The following is a 20488-nucleotide window of genomic DNA, read 5'->3' on the forward strand; positions in this document are numbered from 1 at the left end:
AACCTGGGCCCTCAGCAGTGGGAGCATGGAATCCTAACCACTGGATTGCCAGGGAATTCCCCCAAATATATCTTTTTGTTTTTAAGGGCATTATTTAGGGCAGTGTAAATTTAAGAACACTTTAGGGAGCAGTGCAGATTTAAGAACACTTTAGGGAGCAGTGCAGATTTTTTCCCCCTGTGTTCATGAGAGAACATCATACCTGCTTTTTGCAAGTCTCCTATTTTACTGGTAGATCAGACAGAGGGCTGGCAGTCACAGCCCAGACCTGTCCGGCTTTTTATATGAATGTTTCTGTAAGCGTGCTGAGGGACAGCTCACTGCTTTCATCTCTGCTGGTGGTCTTAGCTTTTTGCGTGGACAGACATCTTACAGGTGTCGGAGGGCAGTTTGTGGCAACCGTGGTTCTCTTCTCTGCAGCACTGTCATAATTGGGGGCAGAGGGTGCTTTTGTGCTAATATTTTCCTTCTACCTCCATTATTAATGAAAATAACTGGCATTCAGTGCCCTGGTGCGACTGTGTCAGTAGATGCCCGGAGTAGGTTTATTCTTTTGTTACTTCCTCCTGTGTCTTCTTTGGAGCTTTCTCTTTTTTTCCTTTCTTTTTATTAAAGTGTAGTTAATTTGTAGGTTTCTTCTTTTTTAAGAAGCCGGTCAAAAGGCAACACACCTGTCCCTTAGGGTTTGAGGTCTGTGCATCATCAAGCATGAATAACGTAAAAATGTTTGACTAGAAAAGAAACAGTAGCAGTCAATAATGTAGCTAGAAATACAGTTATTTTTGAGTCAGGAAAAGGTACATCTGTTTGTTTTTCAGTAATTGATTTTGGGGGGTTTCTTTTTATTAGGCTTCCCATCGAATGAAAACGCCAGCTAAGTACATGACTGGGACCACTGTCCTTCCGTTTAACCCAGCAGCCTTTGGAGAGGTAGGACTGGCGTGTAGTTCTGTTTCGCTTTTGCAGAACATTCTTAAAGATAGTGTCACAGTCAAAGAGATGTCTGTGAATTTTTTGTGTTCTAGGTAAAAACCCATACAGTGATGTCATTGTTTTATATCAGATTGTTTATTAGGAAAAACAGTGCTTGATCATTGTTTTAGTTCACAGCGGAGTCAATAAATATATTTATCTCAGTGAGATTCTCTTCATGAGAGACCGAGGTACTTGACATTGATTGCTATTGCTATTGGGAATTCACAGCAAATTAGATTTGAATTTTAAAGCCAACGATATACTGAGGTTATTTGGATTATCCAGCTTTGAAGGTTGGAGGGTTAGATTAATTTACCTTATTTACTAAGGAAAATTCTATTGTTTCAGTCATTGACTTGGACTAATTAAATAGCAAGAGATAATCTTGTTCACAGTGAGTGAGAATACTCATGATGCAATTGCTGCCAGTCCTGTTCTAGCTGTCAAGGAAAAGTGCTTCCAGAGAACTCCTGAGTAGCTGATTTGTGTCAGGTTTTAATGACATCGTAGCTACTCTTTTGTAGATGATTTGAGCCCATTTTCTCAAATTCTTGTGCCAATGGAGATTAAATTCAACTGGAGTTACACAGGAATAGATCATTGGCCCTAGGTTTCTGTCTACTGTCTGTCTGTCTGTCTCTTTGTCATATACACACACACATCTCTAGAAAAAAAATGATTTTCGTTACACCTGTTTTAGACTTTAAAAGTTGAGTGTGCATTTTAACTCCATTAAACTCTACTAAAGCACTCTTTGGATTATCAAAGCTGGTTATGTAAAATTATAGTTTTTTCAGTTCACATATTGAGTCATGTTTTCCAGCTACCGTGAGGATTATTGAATAGCTTTGTGAAGGAGGGTGGGGGCATCAAAGCTGGGAACTGTCACTTTGAAGAACATCTCCCACCTTGGTTCTTTTTGAGACGCTTGCTCACCTGGTGTCCTTCTCCCTTCCACCCGCAGATCGTCCTGTACTTGCGCATGTGCCTGGCCCACAGCGCGGGGGTGCTGCCCACCTCGCAGAGTTTAGCTGATATGCAAGACCACGCCCCAGCCATTGGACGCTACATACGGACTTTAATGTCAGGCAGCCAGGCGACACCCTCCTCATCATCTTCCAAGAGTGGGGAACCCAACGCTGTGCAGATCTACATCGGCCTGCTTCAGCAGCTGTTGGCGGGTGTTGGAGGTAGGAGGCCGTGATGCCGAGCACGGGTACTAAAGCCCTTAAGCAAAAATCTTAATTTTAAACTCAGCTGACAGTTTTCACCAAAATCATTTTCTCTCCTCTCACCTATAACCAAACGTGAATCTTTCTTTTCTAGACTTGTCTAATTTCAGCTTTGATATACTATTTCTCTTTGCAGAAAGACATGCTAATAATAGATAATATATTTTTGCTTTGGAAGTGGGTGTGAAGAACAGGGCATCTTTTTATAGACAGTAAGGCTGTAAGTTTGCTGTGTTGAGTCACATACTGTGTTCAGGTTAATGTTTGTTTCGTAAAACTGGGAAATGCCTCCTAAAGATGTAACCTTATGCTTTGAAGGAATTTAGTGATCCCTGTATGTGTCTCACTTTTCTTGAAATTGAAATGCTTCTAAATACCTTCTTATTTAGGTTTGCCAGTCATGTACTGTCTGCTGGAAGCTGTATCAGTGTATCCAGAAAAGCTGGCCACCAAATTCGTAGACAAAACTGAATGGATAAAGGTACATCCTTTGCCTGTGTCTTTCTTTTTGATTCTCTGTGTTTTAAACTTCAGTGTCATGATTTCGCCTTCCTATCAGGGTTCCTGTGACCTTTTCTGCCTTTAGGTCACGTTGAAAACTCTGATCATCAGACATTTACTAGGAAGCTTGTAGGTCATTGTGTGGCAGTGATCTATTTAGGTGAGAGGGGGAGATGAATTGAGAGTCATATAAGTAAAAAAGAATTATTTTTCTGCTTTAAAAGTAATCATTTTGTATAGTTTAAATAAAACATTATGTGAAACATCTTTCTCTGTCTCTCACCTGCCCAGATTCCTTCAATTCCTGCCTCTGCTCTCTCACCTGACAGACAGATAGGTTATCACTTAATTTGTATACGATGTCCCTTTGAGAGTTTAGTTATACATATACACGCAGATGAAATCAGCATTTTTAATTTTTCTTCCTTTTTTCACACAGAAGGTGTTACACAATACTTTTTCACACTGTTTTGTACCTTACTTCTTTCACTTAGCTTTAGAACATGGAGTTATTCCTACATGACTGTAGAGAGAACATCCTCTTTGTTTTAACAACTTCTTTATTTTCCACTCTGTGGCTGTGGAATTATTCTTGTTGTTCAGTCGCTCAGTCGTGTCCAACTCTGCGACCCCATGGACTGCAGCACGCCAGGCTTCCCTGTCCATCATCTCCTGGAGCTTGCTCAAACTCATGTCCATTGAGTTGGAATTATCCTAGATCCTTATTGATGGTCATTTAGGATACTTCCAGACTACTGCAATGAACAGTCTGTCATTTTGAATACGAGTGGGTGTATTTTTAGTTGGATTCTACAGAAATGGAATTGAGGACACATGGATGCAATTTTAATAGACAGTGCACATCCTCCATATGAAAAAGTGAAAGCGAAAGTGAAGTCTTGATCAGTCATGTCCGACTCTTTGCGATGCCATGGACTGTAGCCTACTGTCCATGGGCTCCAGGCTCCTCTGTCTATGGGATTTTCCAGGCAAGGGTATTGGAATGGGTTGCCAATTCCTTCTCCAGGAGATCTTCCCAACCCAAGGATTGAACCCGGGTCTCCCGCATTGCAGGCAGACGCTTTACCATCTGAGCCATGAGTAGTTCCAGTTCACACTCCACCAGCCATGTTGGAGAGTGTTTTGTTCCCATGGTCACACCAAAACAGTTGCCAGGTTTAGCAAATAAAAATGCGGGATACTCAGTTAACTTTGAATTTCAGATGAGCAGAATGAGTGATCTTTCTTAGTACGGGTCTGGCGTATGTAATTTTGTGTACCGCTTGTGCTACGTAATGCAGTTCTTTTTGGAAGGTACAGTTTGAATTATGGTAAAATGTACAGATTCCTTTAAGTGTGAATGCATGAATGTAATTTACCAAGAGGAGTTGAGTTTTGCCCTTTTCCAAAAAATCTAGTCTCATGAAATTGCATCTAGTTCAAAAAGATTTTTTACTCTGTGGAGATTTGCTGCTTTTAAAATGATTTTAGACCTTTGGTCTCGTAGATCAGGGGTCATTAACCTGTGGTCTGTGTGCCAAATCCATCCTGCCTCCTGTTCGTTAAGGCCTCCTGCCAGCTAAGATTAGTGTTTACGTTTCTTAACGGTTGAAGAAAAAATCAAAAGATGAGTAAAGTTTCCTGACGTTTGGAAATTACAGTGTCCATAAAATTGTACTGGAATCCAGCCACACCTATGTGTTGTTTGTGACTGCTTTTATTAATACGGTGGCAGAGTAGAACTGCTGCATCATTTGGCTCTCTGTAGAAAACATGTAAACCTCTGTTTTAGATCAGCTGTATATTAATTCCACCTGTTTTATATTTTGTATCTTTGATGAAAATGCGCATAAGATTTTGGTCTACTCAGTGTGTGGTCAGTTGTGTCCGACTCTGTGACTTTGTGGACTGTAGCCCGCCAGGCTCCTCTGTCCATGGGGTTCTCCGGGGAAGACCTCTGGAGTGGGATGTCATACCCTACTCCAGGAGGCCTTCATGACTCGGCATCAAAGCCACAGCCCTTATGTCTCCTGCCTAGGCAGGTTCTTTAGCACTAGCACCTTCCATCAAAAAAAGAACAAAAAGCATTTAATCCTGGGAAGGAAATCCTGGCACTTCCTGCCCCCCTCCTGGCCCATGCACAGGCTCTCCAAAGATGAAGGTGCATTTTGAGGCAAGGCACTCCTCTCAGAACAGGACGTGCCTGGCTCAGGCCTGCGGTGACTCACTGTTTTTCAGAAATGGTAACATCAGAAGTCTGCTGGCCCTTATCCTGCAGTGACATTCGGGCACGTGCAGGTCCCTTTCTTTCTCGAAGAGGAAGAAGTTCCCAAAGAACAGATTGGGGTGGGGGGTGTGGTCCTCCGTACTAAGGACCTGGGGAAGTGCACGACGACCCTGCCAGGAGGGAGAGAGAACACGCTTGTGGTCCAGAGGGCAGGGATAGTGCAAGGGCGCCCCCACCTGACCAGAGGTGCCACCTGCAGTCACCTGTTCATTCCCGTGGGCCGCGTCCATCAGATGGCTCAAAGCTAAAATGCTCATTTTCAGAAAGGGAGGGTAGCTTGGCTTTGTTTTGAAATAATAGATTGTGTTCTTTTCTCCAAAATACCAATAACTTGAACATTGAATAAATTGTAATGTATCATGTATTCTTTTTACTTTAAATGTTAGAAGTTGTCAGCAGGGAGATGATCCTATATCATGTACATATTTCTTTCTACACCACTCAGAGTCTGATGAATAGCAGTAAAGAAGAGATGCGTGAACTGGCAGCCTTGTTTTATTCTGTGGTGGTATCTACAGTGTCGGGAAATGAGCTGAAGTCAATGATAGAACAGCTGATAAAGACCACAAAAGACAATCATGTATGTTAATCAGTTTTGCCTTTATCTTTTGTGTGTGTGTGTGTGTGTGTGTGAAATAGAAGTTTTACAAAAACATCTAATATATTTTTTCTATGTTCTCATTTGTAAAATGAACACATAAATTGCTTGCTTTTATGGTGGCAAAGATGAAATGAGATAGATAGCACACGATTCAGTCAGTTCAGTCAACAAGTTTGAGTGCCCTGTGTCTCACAGGCACCGTTTGAGGTGCTGGGACGACAATGGGGAGTAGATACATGAGAAGCTCTAGTAGTGTTTGGTGCTCAGAAATCTGGTTCCTTTTTACTTCCTCATCTCCTGCCACCTCTCTTTGTACTTGTCCCATCAGGAAACACTATTGAAGTCATGTGCTTTCAAATATTCTGTTGCCTGCCCATGTTTGGAGGTTTTTGCAATTAGAAATAGGCTCTAGTTCATTGTATTTTGTTGGCAGTAGGGGAAAATCATGCTTGGAAATTATGATGGTATAGTTATACAAGTGTTATAAGTGAGAAGAAAGCATATGTGCTTATCAGAGCATTGAGGGAGTCACCTCACTGAAATTGGAGTGGGTATGGGGTTAGGGAATGCAAATATAAGTCACTCAACTCAACTCCTCAGAATTCTCTGTGTTTGAAACTCAAGGTTTCTCTTGTTCGCTAGCTGATATATTAACATCCCGTGGAGCCTCGCATGATCACTTTATTCTTTGGCCTTGTGTTTTATGGGGGAGATGACTGTGATAAACAGTTATTGCAGCGCATTCACACATGTGTGAGAGAGAGGCAGACATATGCTGTTGTGTTGTTAAATCCAGAGCCCCGAGATACAGCACGGATCCTTGCTTGCACTGGGATTCACAGTAGGAAGATATTTGGCTAAGAAGAAGATGAAAATGGCAGAGCAGCCAAACGTGGAGACACATGCTGATTTCCTGCCCGAACAAGAGGAACTCATTCAGAGTGCCACAGAAACTATTGGTAATTAATGTGTTTATGCTGATATGGATGTCAGCATAAATAGGTTACAAGATTTTGAATGAGGTTAAAATTTACTGTAACATTTTAATTTCTTTTTATAGCATTGCACTCTAAATACACAAGCTTTTTCACAAAATCTTGATGCTAAGTAAATTCTGTTTTTAATAACACTGAAGGTATTCTTGTTTTTCTATATATTTTTTCTATTTGTTTCTGTTTAATAGAGATGATTCCATTATGGGAAAAAATTTAAATGTCAAGAAAGGACCCCACTCTGTGGTGTTTTATTACTAAAGAAATGATAACAAATTATCAACTAGAAAGTAAATTGTAGACTTTGATTTTCATTTGCTATCTGTAAGAAAATCTCAGTTACGTTTCTGATTGCTTTGGATTCCAAGGGTAATAAAGTATAATTCTCCTTTGTGTAAATGTGTTCACAGGCTCATTTTTGGACAGTACCTCCCCTCTCTTGGCGATTGCTGCCTGTACAGCCCTGGGGGAAATTGGCAGAAATGGTCCCCTCCCAATCCCCAGTGAGGGATCGGGCTTCACCAAGCTGCATCTTGTGGAAAGCCTGCTAAACAGAATACCCTCCAGTAAAGAAACAAACAAGGCATGTCTCTTCCTTTTACCCTTCTCTTCTAAAAGCTGTTTAATTTTGAGTTGTGGGTGATTTGTATATCGCCTTTGTGTGTGTGCCCTTTTGACCCAGTTACTCCAATTAAGGCCCATAACTTGTTAAGATTTGGGTAAAAATTAAATGCATCAAGTTTATTCTTCTGTCATGCAAAAGGTAGGTAATAAAGTGTTAAATAGGTATATGATTTTTATAATTTCAGACCAGATCTAAATCTTAACCTCCTATAACCAGGTGGGTTTTAAGAAGTTTGGGCATTAGTAAGCAGTGGGAGTCATCTCTGAGGAAAAGGATCTTTGAATGTGAACGTAAAAGTCGCTCAGTCATGTCTGACTCTGCAACCCCGTGGACTGTGGCCCGCCAGGCTTCTCTGTCCATGGGATTCTCCAGGCAAGAGTAGTGGAGTGGGTTGCCATTTCCTTCTCCAGGAGATCTTCCCAACCAAGGGCTCGAACACAGGTCTCCTACATTTCGGGCAGTTTCTTCACTGTCTGAGCTACCAGGGAAGCTCAGAGGACCTTGATAGTATTTTAATTTTAGACAAAAACCTTCACAGACTTTAAAATTTTTCTTTGGGATAAGAGTACCTCAGTGTTGAAATGTAAGATGATTTAATGAACAGAAAAAATCAGTTTACTGCAAGTTTAATAAATATGTAATCTTATTCTCAATCTAGCTGTTTTTTAAAACTTACCGAGAAGATTGCAGTATAATTTTTATTAGCTGTTATTAGCTAGAAATTACCATCCAAGCATATGCTGAGCGCTTCACATGGTTTAGTTAACTGAATTCTCAGAAGCTCTAGTGAAGTAGGTATGCTTGTCATCTCTGTTTTCCCAGAGGAGGAAATAACAAAAAAGTGAAGTAACTTGTCTGAGGTCACATAGCCACAAAGGCTACTAAAAATGGTCTAGCTGTGACCCGATCTTAGGTTCTTCTGGACCCAGAATCTACATTTATAACTGTTATGGTTTGTAGGGTACTGAGCTAGTTAAAGACTTTGTGCTTCCTTCTTTTGTAATGGTGGGCCCTTAATAAACTTAGTTTCATGTCTTTCAACCTCCAGTGTCTTATAGACGTAATTCTGGACAATTAGATGCTTTAAAAGAAAAACAAACTTGTACTGATGCATTTAGTTAGACAGATTCCTCCTCCCTGCATTCTCATTTTTCTCCCAGAAAACATTTCTCTGGGACCAAGCTGTTATATACTTCATTAAAAAAAACATTCTCTGTTTTTGCAGATGAAAGAAAGAGCTATCCAAACACTGGGGTATTTTCCAGTTGGGGATGGAGATTTTCCTCACCAGAAGCTCCTCTTGCAAGGTCTGATGGATTCTGTGGAGGTATTTATATTGCTATCTGATTGTTGGTCATTTAGACAAAAGACCTTTTTTTGTTGTGGGAATTTTGCGTGTTGTGAGGTTTTAAAATGAGACTTTCATTCATTCATTCACCAAGTGCTTACTGAGCACCAGCTGTGGGCTGTGCTAGTCACAGCATTGATTGAGTCGCCTGTGCGGGGAAGTCCTTCTCTCATGATTTATTCAGTAAAGTATGGTGCAGGGTGAGTAGAAGGGGAAATATACCCTGTCAGCTGGCTGTGGGGAGTAGGTGCTGGTGTTCTGGCTGCTCTCGAGTCTGATGTCTTCTCGATAAACGTCCAGTGTGGTGGAGAAGACCTCCAAGTCGACAGCTGCTAGCCAGCGTGATCAGTGACTCAACACAGCCTGATCTGGCCCCAGTTGGGCTTTGGTTGTTTTCACTTACATTTTTCTTCACCAGCCTCTTTGTCCATCTCTGTTCTGAGCTTTTGAAAGACCCTTATTTACTTCCTTCTTTCTCAGGTTGTTGCATCTACAGTAGGGGAGATTCGTTATTTCTTTGTGCTTTCGTCCTCTCCACATTTTTCCCGACAACATTTATCACAGCTTCTAATTGCCCACTGGACTGAAGGCAGAGTTTGTTTTGTAACCCTGCAGCCCATAAAACTGGGGCCTGGTGGTGTGATTGTTAGAGTCTCGATGAAGTAGTTTTGAGGTGAAATTTTTGGACAAGGAATTAAACTCATGTCAGATTCTCCTTGGATGTCACTGACGTTGTAACCTCTTGGGGGAAAGTTTGTGATGTCTGGTTTCTCATCCTTTTTCTTTTTTTAAATCTGTGATAGACATGGGTTTCTTCCAGTTTTATATAAATAAATGAAGGTTTGTCTCAATTCTTAACTTGCTACTGAAGACATTATCAGAGTTTAGAAATTTAGAAATATGAAGAGTTTGAAACATGCTGCAGAGATTAAAGGATATAAAAAAAAAGAGCAAGAATCAGAAGCAAAATTTATTCACAGTCAGCTAGGACAGAGTTCTAAAGGTTTTTGTTGTTGTTGTTTTTTCTTTTGACTTTATTATGGAAAACTTCAGACATGCACAGAAGTAGAGAGAATAATAATGTAATGATCTCTGTTCAGCCACTTTTATTTCTAGAATCGTTAAAGTCTAGATATCGTCTTCACAGATGGAGTTAGGGAGTTTTGTTTTTGTTTGTAATGCCAACTACATTGTTATTAACGTGAACGTGTAAAAACAGGCACGTAAAATGGATCCCTATTATGAGATCCTCTGTGTTGAGATAGCTTTTCTCAGTTTCGAGTTGCCAAGAGCAGCTTTTGACCAGGAAAGCTATAAGGACCAAAGCCCTTGAAGCATTTTTCCTCAGAGAAGGAGGTGTGAGGTCTCAGCACTTGATGCCTCAATAAGCCTAAAGCCCTTGGCTGATAGGGCGTGTGTGTCTGTGTGTCTGTGTGTGTGTTAGTCTCAGCCGTTTCCGACTCTTCGCGGCCCTGAGGACTGTAGCCCACGAGGCTCCTCTGTCCATGGCAGGCAAAAATACTGAAGTGGGTTGCCATCCCCTTCTCCAGGGGATCTTCCTGACCCAGGGATCGAACCCGGGTCTCCTGCATTGCAGGGGGATTCTTTACCATCTGAGCCGTCAGAGATTGAGCTTGGATTAGCTAAACTATCGTCTGTCTCCCTTTGTAGAATTCTTCCGAAGGACGGTATTCCCATAGCCCTCATGCTCTCTGTTCTTCATTCTCTTCTTATTCTCCTATCTTTAAGTCTCTTCCAGTTCCTAGCAAACATGAGAGAGAAATGCCAAAGACTGGCCCAATTCCATATCAGTTGTGATTCACAATTGTGAGACATGTCAATTTCCAAATCTGATTTAAAAAATTTGGATATATGTATAAAATATACATAGTTTTGATTTTTGAAATAATTTCAAATTTAAAGTGAAGTTGTATGAATAATTTAAAGGACTCCTCTATATCCTTCATCCAAATTCACTAAATTACATTTTACCACATTTGCTTTTTGGTTCTTTGGGGTTTTTCCTAAACCATTTGCAGTGGTGATTTAGTCACTAAGTTGTTGTGTCTGACTCTTTCGATCCCAGCCCGCTAGGCTACTCTGTCCATGGGATTTTCCAGGCAAGAATACTGGAGTGGTTTGCCATTTCCTTCTCCAGTGGATCTTCTGGATCCAGGGATCTAACCCAGGTCCCCTGCACTGCAGGCAGATTCTTTACCGACTGAGCTACCAGGGAAGCCCTGCAACCATTTGAGAGGAGCTTGCAGGTATCATGTAATTTAGGTATACAGAGACGAGATGTCTGTCAGTGATAAAGGCCAATGTTATTGTGCAGTTATTACCAATCAGGTGTCTCCTAGTCACCGTTTGTACGTTTACCTTGTTTAATCCCTATGACCTGAACGAGGTGGGTGATGGTATTATTTATGCTCATGTTAAAGATGACATCGAGGCTCAGAGTTTAATGATATTAAACTTAACCGGTGAGAGACAGAATTTCCATTGAGATGTGTGTGGCTTCACAGTCCATGCCCTTCTCCCCAAGTGAATGATTCCAGTCTTCCAAAGATTAAAAATCACTGCTTAGTGGTTCTCTGCCTAGGTGAAAAGTGCAACGCGGCCTTCGGGAAAGATCTTGAAGTCATTCTTGGGCGCTCTGTCCCCTCACCCTGCCCCACTTTCCAACCATCCTGTTAGAGCATTCCAGGCAAAAGAGTGGAAACAGCACGCTGAGAACCAAGACCAGTACGAGCCTTTGTATGGAAATGGATGTTTTTGGAAAATGTTCCCTCTGACCCTGGCTCTTGTCCCCTTCATTGCAGGCCAAGCAGATAGAACTTCAGTTCACCATCGGTGAGGCCATCACCAGTGCTGCGATAGGAACGAGTTCCGTGGCCGCCCGGGATGCCTGGCTGGTAACCGAGGAGGAGTATACGCCCCCCGCCGGTACCTTACTGTCAACTAATCGGTTTATTCCCACCGTGTAACCTCTTCTGTTCTTGCTACCACCTCTGAAGCCAAAGAAAAAATATGTACATTCCATTTTGACTCTTTTTCCAATAATTGCATATGTCTTCTGAGTTTGGCTCAGTCAAGAAAGATAGTTGGTTAAAGGAGACGGAGCACAAAATGAGCAAGAACCGTTTCTTTAGTCCTCTGGCAAGGAGGCCGAGGAGTTAGCTGTCGATTCCCTTCAGACCTGTGCTCTGTCCATGAGGATTCCTTGGGGTGTTTAGCCAGTGTCAGAGGTCAAAGCCTAGCAATCTCCCAAGTTTTGTGTGCCCCGATTCTTTTTTTTTTTTCTTTGTAATTTTCCTTTTTTTTTTAATTCATTTTTTAATTGGATGAAAACTGCTTTATGATGTTGTGTTGGTTTCTGGGGTACAGCAACGCCTGTCAGCCGTAATTAGACATGCATCCCTCCCTCTGGAGCCTACTCCCCTCCCACACCCCACCCCCTGCGTCAGTAATTTTGTTTCTTTATTCCTGGCTGTGCCGGGCCTTGGTTGCTGCGTGTGGGCTCGTCTGCAGTCGCAGTGTTGGGCTTCTCGGTGCAGCGGCTTTTCTTGTGGAGCACGGGCTGCAGGGTACTTGGGCTTCAGGAGCCGGGGCAGGTGGGCTCAGGGCACAGGCTCAGTAAGGCGCCTGGGCTTAGCTGTTCCTCGAGGAATGGAGTCTTCTCAGACCAGGGGTCGAGCCTGTGTCTCCTGCATTGGCAGGCAGATTGTTTACCCCCAGGGAAGCCCATCCCTGATTCCTTATCACACAGTGCCAATCACGCTGCGGGGGCGTCTGTCCGCTGAGTCGCTCTGGCTTTTATTGACTGCGTGGGTCACTTTCTGACTACACGTTACAGATACAGTGACCTCACCCCTCTCGTATGCTGTGAACACCCTCCAGGGCACAGGATGGCTCTCCATAGCAAGGTGTCCTGCTGAGGCTAATCCTGCTGGCCTCAGTAGTGCTGAGGTTGGGGAACTCTGAAGGAACAGAGGAAGGAAAACAGTGGTGTAGGAGCTGGAGGAGGAAAGTGAGGTTAATAGAGGTTGGTTTACGTGTTAGTTTTTAGATGGGAGATGGGAAAGATACAGCAGAGAAAGAAAAATCACTGACACCAGAGAAAATGGGGATAATGAAAATTAAGACAAAATTAGCACCACATTGTAAATTAACTATACCCCAATAAAAATTTAAAAACAAATGAAAAGCATTTATTTTAAAAACTTCATGTGCATTTAAGGTTCAAAGGGAATATGGAGGAGGGGAAATAACTTTTTTCCCCCTACAGTCACGATTTAAATGAGTAAAATTACATTAATCATATGTATATTTAAAAAATTAAGACAGTGTCTTAGAGAAGTTTCAGGTTCAGAGCAAAATGAAGAGGAAGGTGCAGAGGTTTTCCACACCCACCACCACTGCACATGCCTAACTTCCCCCATGTTGGTGATAATTTTTCATTCTAGGAAACTAAAGGTGTCTCAGTACCTTTGAAAGGTTAGTTAGTTTATGCTAGGCTCTGAAGTGAATGATTATCAGTTCCTTTAGCAATTTATTTAAATACTTTATTCATTTAGATTTTAATATATAGTAGCATTGTTCTATTGAGTAAATGTTGATTAAAATTTAATTTTTTTTTTTCAGGAAGCTCTATTCAGTTATTTTAATTTGCTTCTTGTCATTCTTTGCTTTTCCCTAGGAGCCAAAGTTAATGATGTGGTCCCCTGGGTGCTGGATGTGATTTTAAATAAACACATTGTCAGTCCCAACCCACATGTGAGGCAAGCAGCGTGCATCTGGCTCCTCTCTCTTGTGAGGAAGCTGAGTACCCATAATGAAGTGAAGGTAGGCCATCTATACATGTGATCCAGCTCTATTGCAATCTGTTTATGAGATATTTATGATAGGCAGTCGGAAGGAAAATGTATGGGGGTAAGGGCTGTGAACCAGCAACACATACTTCAAAATAAGCTACACATGACGGAATGAAGGCTGATACCTGATACATACGAACTGGAGGATGACTCTTAACCTGAAGGTGTAAAGTCAGAGCAAGTGGTGAGGGCGGGGAGGTTTGGACTGTGTGAATGGACTGCCCGTCAGCGGTATAGCCTTCAGGTAACTTGGCCACCTTCAGAGATGAGGTACAGCAGGGTTTGTGACTGCCTCAGACTGTGAGACTTCACAGGCGGTGTGTACCCCGAGAGCAAGATTCTCAGTCTCCCAAGGTGGTAGAGTTTCAGTGTTCTGAATGTCCTTTTTCTTATTTCAGTCTCATCTTAAAGAAATCCAGAGTGCATTTGTTTCTGTTCTGTCAGAAAATGATGGTAAGTTATTGGTAAATATTTGATTTCCAAATTCTTTAAACTTGTGTCTTAAATTTTGAAAAATCTGGATTATGACCATAAGAGAAGGCTACAGGCAACTTGATTCTTATGTACTTATTCATTGTGTGTGTTAATTGCTCCGTTGTGTCCAACTCCTTGCAAGTCCATGTACTATAGCCTGCCAAACTCCCCTGCTTATGGTATTCTCCAGGCAAGAATACTGGAGTGGGTTGCTATGCCCTCCTCCAGGGTATTTTGCTGATCCAGGGATCAAACCCACATCGCTTGCATCTCTCATGTCTCCTGCATTGGCAGGCAGGTTCTTTACTATAGCGCCACCTGAGAAGCCCTTTAATTTTATTCATGAATGAATAATTTATTCATTAGATCAGTTTTGCATTTGAAAGTGGAGCTGAGACTATCTTTAACATTCGTAGCTTCTACTAAATAATAGCTTTCTTCTACTTAGGATTCATTTTTCCCCTTTGTGATTTAAGCTTAGGAGAGGGTGCAAATCTGTGTGTTAGATATTTAAATAGTAGCTTTGTTTGATAAATTGTTTTAAACATGTGATATAATACTGACTTTTCATTTAAAAATTACCCGTGGGTCCTCCTGACATTGATTAGCTCTCACGTGTGCGCCGTGCGTCCACTGACCGTCTGTCACTGTGCACTGCACCCTAAGGCCCCGCAGGGTTGGCTTGATGTGTGAGGTGGGTGTTGTGTGAATGCGGGTCTCAGTTACAGGGACTGGGCTGGTGTCCTGTCCACTCGAATGATTTAATACATTTTTAAACAAAATAAGTTCATGGTGTTTTCATATCTTTGCTTTGATATCATTTTTGGTTAACGTTACAAGTTTAAAGTTTTTTTCACTTGATGGCTAGAGAACAAATTTTTCTTAAAAGAATATTGTTTTGTCTGACTTTTGTGTAGAACTGAGCCAGGATGTTGCCTCGAAAGGCCTTGGGTTGGTGTATGAATTGGGCAATGAACAAGATCAACAGGAATTGGTTTCTACTCTTGTAGAAACACTGATGACTGGCAAAAGGTATGGTAAACTTGAAAACTTCAGATTTGAACATGCAGGACAAGTTTTGCAGATACCAAGAATATGCAGTGAAAGAGAGAAAGTTCAGCTTTTGATTTTCCTGTTTATTAAGTCTTTTCTAAATTGCAAGTCATCAACTGCTGTGCTGTGGACAACAGTTTAATTATCCAGTGTATACTGTTTAGAAAGTAAACTAAATTACTGTTTGTAAACATGCCAAGAAGTCAGGCTTTGAAAACTGAATGAATGATCTGGGGATAGGTAAAGCATTGTATTATAGAAGTACCATAATTAGGATTGGCTAAATGGAAATGAAGACAGGAGAGAGGACTTGCATGTCCCGCACAGTCTGATCTGAGAAGAGAATCCTTTTGTTCTTCCTAGACTTCATTTTACAAAATTCTCAGGCTAATGAGAGGGGTGAGTTGGCTTTACATCTTGCTCACTGTAGATACTTAATAGGGAGTTTGATTTTATCAGTTTACAGCTGAAATGTATACATTAGTGGAATGGCAGTATGAAAATTCTGAGGCTCATGTAAATTCTTGCTGTTGTTTTGTTTAGAACTAAACATGAAGTTTCCGGAGAGACAGTGGTGTTTCAGGGAGGAAGCCTTGGCAAAACCCCCGACGGGTAAGTGCGGCAAATCCAGCCATCAGTGGAGGCGCCTTCCATCCAGTGGAGAGAACACTCCAAGCTGATTTACAGCCTCGTGGGAAGTGTTGTGTGTTAGCGGAAGAAGAACCTGCAGAGAAAAAGCATAGGTTTTTAGATTCAGTTTCCTGGAAACCAGACTGAGATGGAGTTCTATGTACTGGAATTTGATTGAAGGGGACCTCGGGATCCTCACCCGAGGAGTGAGGGGGCAGGACACGGCCAGGAGCCAAGAAGGAGCTGAACGGCTGCCCACATTTACGAGATCCTGACCCATCAAGGAGCCCGGGACTGGACTGGGAGGGCGATTCAAAAAAGTTCTTATCACTCTAGCTTAGCAAAGACATAGGGAAGACAGAAGTTGTCTTCAGACGGCTCTGTCAGGATCCACAGACTCTGGTGCACAGTGTACTGAAGAATTATCGCTGCCTCGGAGGTGACGAGGGCTCCACCTGCACGGGCATCGTTAAGTGCCGTAGGTCATTCACCAGCTGTTGCTGAGAACTGAATTAGGCGACTTCTTACATTCTCCTCACTCTGGTTCTCTGCCTCTGTGGTAATGAGATAACTCAGTATTGGAAATTTAGTGAAAAAGTAATTTTAAAATGTCCTAGTGATATTCGTAGTGTACTTTTTATTAGTCTGGAAGTAGAGAAATACATTACTGCATACTTTTTGGTTCTTGTTTTCAAGCCAGGGCCTCTCTACTTACAAGGAGCTCTGTTCTCTGGCAAGTGATCTTAGTCAGCCGGATCTGGTGTATAAATTTATGAATCTAGCCAACCATCATGCAATGTGGAACTCTAGGAAGGTAAGTGGCTGTTGCCGGACAGTTTTATTTTTTTTCTTCCCTTCAAATCAAACCTGCCTCACTGGCAGACGGTGACAATTGATAACGCAGTCTGATAGAGCTGGTATAGTATTGATACTGAACATGCAGTAAATGAGGCTGTCTGCAGGGACAAGGTTAGGAGGGAAAGTTTTGTGGTATTTAATGTGTTGATATTTTATTGCGGTAGGTGTGTCTGAGCCACTTCATCTGTTACTGTGTTTTAGGGTGCTGCATTTGGTTTTAATGTAATTGCTACCAGAGCTGGAGAACAGCTGGCTCCTTTCCTGCCTCAGCTAGTTCCGCGTCTTTATCGTTACCAATTTGATCCCAACCTTGGCATTCGACAGGCCATGACAAGTATTTGGAATGCACTGGTCACTGATAAGTCAATGGCAAGTATCTGTGAACCCTTGTCCCAGATCACAGGTGGGATGTAAACCCAGGCTTACCTTCCTTTCTCCTCTGTATACCTATTTGTTTAAATAGATAGACTTTCTTTTACCTTCTTGCTTTCTTCCTCCTTTCAGGGTACCAAAGATGCACATGGCATCATTTATTGAAACCTCAAAAATGGAAGTAATGAAATGTCTAGTGGGTAGATGGTTAAGGAAATGTCAGTATATCCACACCAATGGAAAACTATGTGTCGATAGCACTGATGCAGTGGAGAACAGGAGGTAGATGAGGAAGCAGGCAGTTACCATGTTTGACTGCTTCTCATATTCTCTCGCATTGTTAGATTAGGATTTCTCAGGACTTGCCTCTGAGTACCTTTTTCTCTCTCTACTTTCTCCTTTGAGATGAGCTGTCAGTCCCAGGGCTTGTAAATGTCACCTTGATTATGATGGTTCCCAGTCTTATTCTTCTGACCCAGGCACGACTTGTGTTCCTGACTTGTATTGATATATCTCACTGCCTGCTTGACATTGTCACTTGGATGTCATTTCAAGATATGTTAGACCTAACACGTTCAGAACAGGACTTAAGAAAAACAGCCTTCCCTTGGGACTTCCCTAGAGGTCCAGTGGTTAAGAGACTGTGCTTCCACTGCAGGGGATGCAGGTTTGATCCCTGTTCTGGGAACCAAGATCCCACATGCCTTGTGGCCACAAACAGAAACCATCACAGCCTTCCCGCTCTCTTCTTGTATGTTCATCCATTTATCCAAGCTGCAAAACTGGGTGTCATCTTGATTATTGTCTGTCTCATCCCACCCTCAGTTGAATCTAGTAGCAAATTCTGTTGATTCTTCCAAGGTATTTCTTTCTTTCCTTTTTTTTTTTGACTGCACAGTGTGGTTTTCAGGCTCTCAGCTCCCTGACCGGGAATCGAACCTGAGCCTGTGGCAGTGAAAGCACTGAGTCTTAACCACTGGACTGCCATGGAATTCCCTGCAAAATATTTCTTGAATGTACTCTCTTTTTTCCCTAATTCTTCCCTGATGAATACGTTGTCATCTTTCTTTTGTATTTGCCCTCCTTCATTTACCAGCAGTAAAAGTGATTTTTAAAAATGCAAATTGGATTGTGTTTTGGGTTGAACTCCTTTGGTGGCTTCCTCGATCACTTTATTTTTTATCAATTTATCTTTTCAAGCAGATAATACTTTATTTTAGCTGCTGTTTTCCCAAGGATGGGATTAGGTCAGGGAGCGTTCCATGGTGAAAAACATGAAAATATCATGGATTAAATAGTATAGTTTCCTTCTGTTATTGATTATTAATGTATTATGATTTATTATTATTCCATTATGATCAAACACATTTTGTATGATTTCAGTCCTTTTAAATGTTTTGTAACATTTTATGACCTTGCAAATAGTGACCCTGGAGAATGTTCCATGTGTACTTTAGAAGAATTTGCATTCTGCTATTATTGAAAAAAATGTTCTATAAATATCTGTTGGATCTAGGTAGTTTATCATGGTGTTGATCTCCTGTCTAGTTGTTCTACTTTTTTTTTTTTTCTGTTTTGTATTTCTTTAAAAAATTTTTAAAATTTATTTTCAGTTGGAGGGTAACTACTTTACAAGATTGTATTAGTTTCTCCTGTCAGCAGCATAAATCAGCCATAGGTACACGTATGTGCCCTCCCTCTTGGAACTTCCTCCTCCCTCCCTTCCCATCCCACCTCCCTAGGTTGTCACGGAGCACCGACCTGAGCTCCCTGTGCCATATAGCAAATCCTAGTTCAGATAAATAAACCCCATGACCCTTACAGTGTCTTTCCATCCCTAAACATGATGCGGCCCGTTCCTCTCTCTCCAGTCTGGTGCTGGAAGGCATTGGAGGGTTTCACTTTGAGGGTTCGATGAGTTCTGTTTGCTCTAGGAGAGTACTTGGTACAAATGAGTCAGCCGAGATCTCGTCGGCTGAGTTCAGGCTCTTGAGATGTGAGTGTCATCTCTCTGCATGGAAGGTAAAGCCACAGGTGAGGATGAGATCACTATGGAGACTGTCTAGAGACATGGGCTTAGAAAGACATCAGTTTCTTTAATTTTAGATGAGTTATTCCCTTCCTCTCTTGGTTTTCTTGCATATCAGTGAGGATAACAAAACCTCTCTTACCTAGGAGAGTAAAAGTGGAAAAGCCATAAGTTTTGAAGTTCTGTTATTGTTGTGTAGTTGCTAAGTCCTGCCCGACTGTTTGCGACCCCACGGACTGCAGCATGCCAGGCTCCTCTCTCCTCTACTATCTTCCAGAGTTTGCTCAAATTTGTGTCCGTTGAGTCGGTGATGCTATTTAACCATCTCATCCTCTGCTGCCGTCCTTCTCTTTCTGCTTTCCCAGCATCAGGGTCTTTTTCAATGAATCAGCTCTTCACATCAGGTGGCCAAAGTACTGGAGCTTCAGCTTCAGCACCAGTCGTTCCAATGAATATTCAGGGTTGATATCTTTTAGGATTGACTGGTTTGGTTTCCTTGCTGTCCCAGGGACTCTCAAGAATCTTCTCCAACAGCATAATTTGAAAGCATCAATTCTTGGGTGGTTTGCCTTCTATATGGTCCAACTCTCACTTCTCTACATGACTACTGGAAAAACCATAGCTTTGACTATACCGACTGATGTTTGCAAAATGATACCTCTGCTTTTTAGTATGCTGTCTAGATTTGTCATAGCTTTCCTTCCAAGGAGCAAGTGTCTTTTAATTTCATGGCTCAGTCACCATCCACAGTGACTTTGGAGTTCAGGAAAATAAAATCTGTCATTGCTTCTGCTTTTTTCCTCTTCTTTTTTGCCATGCAGTGAGGGGACTGGTTGCCATGATCTTAGTTTTTTGAATGTTGAGTTTCAAGCCAGAGTTTTCACTCACCTCTTTCACCTTCATCAAGAGGCTCTTTAGTTCCTCTTCACTTTCTGCCATTAGGGTGGTGTCATCTGCATATCTGAGGTTATTGATATTTCTCCCAGCAGTCTTGATTCCAGCTTGTGATTCATCCAGCCCAGTGTTTCGCATGATGTCCTCTGCATGTAAGTTAAACAAGCAGAGTGACGATATACAGCCTTGTCGTATGCCATTCCCAGTTTTGAATCAGTCAGAGTGAGTCTGCTATCAGGGTGTTGTTATCATCAAATGGAGAAGTGTATAGCAAAACTGAAAGGTTAAATTCATCTTCATTCTGAACAGTCAGATCCTTCTTCATGTGCCAGACACTGTGCAGGGTACCAGGGAAGCAAAGACAAGTGAGAGGCTGCCCCTGCCCTTGAGGTCTCAGTGTGGGGGGCAGGACGGTGACTGTGCCGTCCGATATGAGGCACTGAAGCAGGCGCCGTGGGCACCAGGGCAGGATAGAGGATCCTTGTCTGTGAAGGTGAGGCCTGATCTGAATCTCAGACAGATAGAAGTTAGCCAGGCAAGTAGGTGATAGAAGAGCTCGAGGTAACGTGTGCCAGGAAGCGGGGGTGAGTGGAGGCGAGACAGGATGTGAGGCCGTGGGAGCCAGAGAGTTGCAGGAGGTCTTCATATGCATACCTGGGTGATTGGACTTTATTATCACACACTGAGGAAAATAAGAGATCATGCTTGCATTTTAAGGTAATCGGTTGGGCAGCTTTTAGCAA

At 42.1% G+C, this 20488-nt stretch overlaps 1 protein-coding gene across 4 annotated transcripts in view; it reads left to right on the forward strand.

Moving 5' to 3' along the window:
* The window catches only part of ECPAS (Ecm29 proteasome adaptor and scaffold), a 111642-nt gene that overhangs the window by 65020 nt on the left and 26134 nt on the right, over positions 1–20488 (forward strand). For all 4 annotated transcript variants that reach the window (XM_043927184.1, XM_043927182.1, XM_043927180.1 and 1 more), the window contains 14 exons: positions 850–930; positions 1940–2165; positions 2597–2688; positions 5441–5575; positions 6393–6555; positions 6999–7171; positions 8439–8540; positions 11384–11507; positions 13261–13406; positions 13834–13888; positions 14827–14941; positions 15506–15574; positions 16289–16406; positions 16652–16819. In XM_043927184.1, coding sequence (XP_043783119.1) covers positions 850–930; positions 1940–2165; positions 2597–2688; positions 5441–5575; positions 6393–6555; positions 6999–7171; positions 8439–8540; positions 11384–11507; positions 13261–13406; positions 13834–13888; positions 14827–14941; positions 15506–15574; positions 16289–16406; positions 16652–16819 — 1767 coding nt within the window. The remainder of the gene's footprint in view (positions 1–849; positions 931–1939; positions 2166–2596; positions 2689–5440; positions 5576–6392; positions 6556–6998; positions 7172–8438; positions 8541–11383; positions 11508–13260; positions 13407–13833; positions 13889–14826; positions 14942–15505; positions 15575–16288; positions 16407–16651; positions 16820–20488) is intronic.

The sequence above is a fragment of the Cervus elaphus genome, chromosome 16, assembly GCF_910594005.1.
Source record: "Cervus elaphus chromosome 16, mCerEla1.1, whole genome shotgun sequence".
Taxonomy (NCBI): domain Eukaryota; kingdom Metazoa; phylum Chordata; class Mammalia; order Artiodactyla; family Cervidae; genus Cervus; species Cervus elaphus.